This window comes from Priapulus caudatus, unplaced genomic scaffold, assembly GCF_000485595.1.
Source record: "Priapulus caudatus unplaced genomic scaffold, Priapulus_caudatus-5.0.1 Scaffold99, whole genome shotgun sequence".
Taxonomy (NCBI): Eukaryota; Metazoa; Priapulida; class Priapulimorpha; order Priapulimorphida; family Priapulidae; genus Priapulus; species Priapulus caudatus.
The window spans coordinates 523,429-527,247 of NW_014577160.1; the positions used below are offsets into that span (position 1 = coordinate 523,429).

The following is a 3,819-nucleotide window of genomic DNA, read 5'->3' on the forward strand; positions in this document are numbered from 1 at the left end:
CAGACCCGGATGCTTCTGCTACTGAGCTTTAACTGCGGGAAAGCGTGGGCTAGGCCAGACTACGTCTACGCCACGGACTTTCACAATTACAAGAGGCCGTGAAAACTCCCCCCCCCCCATTTCTCAACGCCGTCAAATAGACTCAACAGTTCGATCAATCTCACTCCACTCCACCCCGAACACGAGCACTGCCGTCCGCACTCCGCAGTGCAACGGCCTTCCTCGGCTATTTCGTGAGAGTCTTGTCATCTGTCATGGTTTGCTCACCACAAACACGCGCTACACTTGGCTCGTTCGTAAATCTTTGCTCTATGCTTTACTACCTTCACGACCGCCGTCAGGGCTCGAAACGGCAAACATAGCGACTTACAGTCGTTGGCCGAGCCGCACTGTCCTGACATTGCTACACTATCCTACGCGTAGCAGCATTAGCTGCAGCAGCAGTAGCAGCAGCAGCAACGACGACGACGACGACGACGACGACGACGACGACAACAACAACAACAACAACAACAACAACAACAACAACAACAACAACAACAACAGCGGTGGCGACGACGACGACGACGACGACAGCAGCAGCAACAACAACAGCAGCAACAGCAACAGCAGCAGCAGCAGCAGCAGCAACAACAGTAGCATCAGTAGCAGCAGCAGCAGCAGCAGCAGCAGTAGCAGTAGTAGCAGCAGCAGCAGTAGTAGCAGAAACAACAGTAGCATTAGTACCAGCAGTAGCAGCAGCAGCAGCAGCAGCAGCAGCAGCAGTAGCAGTAGTAGCAGTAGCACCAACAGCAGTAGTAGGAGCAGCAGCAGTAGCAGTAGCAGTAGCAGCAGCAGCAGCAGTAGCAGTAGCAGTAGCAGCAGTAGCGGTAGTAGCAGCAGTAGCAGCAGTAGCATGCGTGATGCAGGGAGGTTCTACTCTTTTCCCGGTTTCATCAAAAATATCCTAACTACGTACTTTGCCGTTTGGAGAGGCCCCGCGCATACAACTGCCCCATCTACGCACCAAACAGCCTACTCCTGCTCTCTGTGTGTCAATAAGCCTTTTATTCTATCACGACCCATAAACGTCACACAAAACAGACAGTTTTATTTCAATAAAATGTGTGTCCAGTGCATTCCATGCCATTACGTGTCGCTAAATTACGGCTTTGTTCATCATGTTGCACTCGTTTCCATCGCTGGCGCTAGTCTGACTTGCCGTGACGATAAAGGATTCTGACCGCGTGCCCGCAGAGAACCTTGGACCAGTCTAGACACAACTGACAAATTGTGAAAGGGTTTGTTCAAAGGCGCGTGATGAAAGGCGGGTAACGATTTCACGCCACTACTACTTCACCCACCGAATGCATGCCAACTTAGCCGGATAAATGCAAGCTTATCCAGGAAAATGCAAAACTTAGCCGGAAAAATGTCAACTTTACCGGAAAAATGCCAACCTAACCCTATGAATTCAAACGTATGTTCATCAGGATTCATCTCGACTGCCCTTGATGTTGTTTTCAGGCATACGAATAAATGAAACAATACATGCCAAGATTGGGATCAGGATTGATCAAGGTTGGAACGAAGGAATGTACGAAAGATAGAAAGAAACGAACGAAAGAACGAACAAATGAATGAACAAACGAATTAGAGAACGAATGAATGAGTGAAAGATTGAATAAATGTACGAGCGAACAAACGACGGAGCGAATAAACGAAGAAGGAACGAATGATTGAATGAATTAATAAACGAATAAATGAATAAATGAATGAATGAATGAATGAATGAATGAATGAATGAATGAATGAATGAATGAATGAAAGAAGAAGGAAGGAACAAATGCATGAACGAATCGCACTCACAAGTTCTCCGTGTCGCTGTTCAGGTAATCTTCTAGCTGCGTGAAGTCTATAGCCTCGTTCTCAATCCCGTGTAAGTCGCTCGCTCGCCCTGAAACAATAGAACAACAGCTCACGTTAGCTTTACGCCGAAATATTACGTAACTGCAGGGGAAGCTAACCCATTTAAACTACCACCACCCCCACGCCCTGCCTTCCAAGCATTCCTTTTAAACTTCAAATGATACATTTCGTTCGTCGGCATTCATGTATCATTTTACAGATGCTACGTTGTTACTAACATATATATATATATAACTATAATATGCATAATTATATTAACATACAACGTTGCTAACGGGACGGGATTTGACGTCCCGTTCGTTTGAACTTATTATAAGAGGGGATTGTGACGCCGGCTCATGATTTTAATCTCGATTCTGGGAATTGGACAAGCGCAACCAATATTGCAGTGTTTACACAGGTGTTAGAAGAATAGAGAAAGAGACTGAGAGAAAGAGACTGAGAGAAAGAGAGTGCTTCACGTTTCACAGTGAACATTTATAGGAGGATATACACGGTAATGAATGCGGTAAAAATGCATCCATTATTAGAGATCAGCCCACTAATAGGGAATTTCGCACATTAGCTGGTTATTTGAGACTTCACTGCACTAAGTGTAGTTTTATTAGAGGCTTATTTAATGCGCAAATATGCAACGCATCAAGAGACAATAAACAGGTATTTATTAGCTCTTGAACGCATGTATAGCGATAGTTATCTAGGATAAGCACCCATTACTAATCACGCAGCACGGATGCACATTCAGACCACAGGCACTTGAAGCGTTTCAATAAAATATAATGCTAAGTTAACTAAATACGAAATCTATTTACTACCAAATTCTTAATGTTTCTATATAAAATATTTATTTTTCTACGATACACTACTATATATATTAGTGTAAGCGTGCAACAGTCGCGCCGCGAAAGCAATGGCGCCGGCAGCGTATATGGTTGGACGTAGGATTTGGACGAAATTTACAGAAAACTGTCGGCGATAATAGGTGAAAGAGAGTATAGAAACATTAAGAATTTGGTAGTAAATAGATTTCGTATTTAGTTAGCATTATATTTTATTGAAACGCTTCAAGTGCCTGTGATTCAGACACGCGCACGCAGATATACAAAAACGGACGAACCCACGCACCCACACGAGCGCACGCACATGAATGAACGCACGCGCGCACGCACTCACGCACGCACGCACGCACGCGCGCGCGCACGCACTCACGCACGCACGCACGCACGCGGGTATAAACAGACCCGGATGCTTCTGCTACTGAGCTTTAACTGCGGGAAAGCGTGGGCTAGGCCAGACTACGTCTACGCCACGGACTTTCACAATTACAAGAGGCCGTGAAAACTCCCCCCCCCCCATTTCTCAACGCCGTCAAATAGACTCAACAGTTCGATCAATCTCACTCCACTCCACCCCGAACACGAGCACTGCCGTCCGCACTCCGCAGTGCAACGGCCTTCCTCGGCTATTTCGTGAGAGTCTTGTCATCTGTCATGGTTTGCTCACCACAAACACGCGCTACACTTGGCTCGTTCGTAAATCTTTGCTCTATGCTTTACTACCTTCACGACCGCCGTCAGGACTCGAAACGGCAAACATAGCGACTTAGAGTCGTTGGCCGAGCCGCACTGTCCTGACATTGCTACACTATCCTACGCGTAGCAGCATTAGCTGCAGCAGCAGTAGCAGCAGCAGCAACGACGACGACGACGACGACGACGACGACGACAAGCAACAACAACACAACAAACAAAACAACAACAACACAAACAACAAACAACAACACAGCGGTGGCGAACGAACGAACGACGGAGACGACGAAGCGCGAGCAACCCAACAAGCAGCAATCGCAACAGCAACAGCAGCATTACAGCCAGCCAGCAATAGCAGGCAACAACAGTAGCATCAGTTAGC

The 3,819-nt window shown here is 46.6% G+C and overlaps 1 protein-coding gene across 1 annotated transcript in view; it reads right to left on the reverse strand.

Moving 5' to 3' along the window:
- The window catches only part of LOC106805098 (myelin regulatory factor-like), a gene marked incomplete at its 3' end in the record, with an annotated part of 59,894 nt that overhangs the window by 44,081 nt on the left and 11,994 nt on the right, over positions 1 to 3,819 (reverse strand). The window contains 1 exon segment of the mRNA XM_014806576.1: positions 1,849 to 1,936. Within this exon segment, the coding sequence (XP_014662062.1) occupies positions 1,849 to 1,936 (88 nt within the window).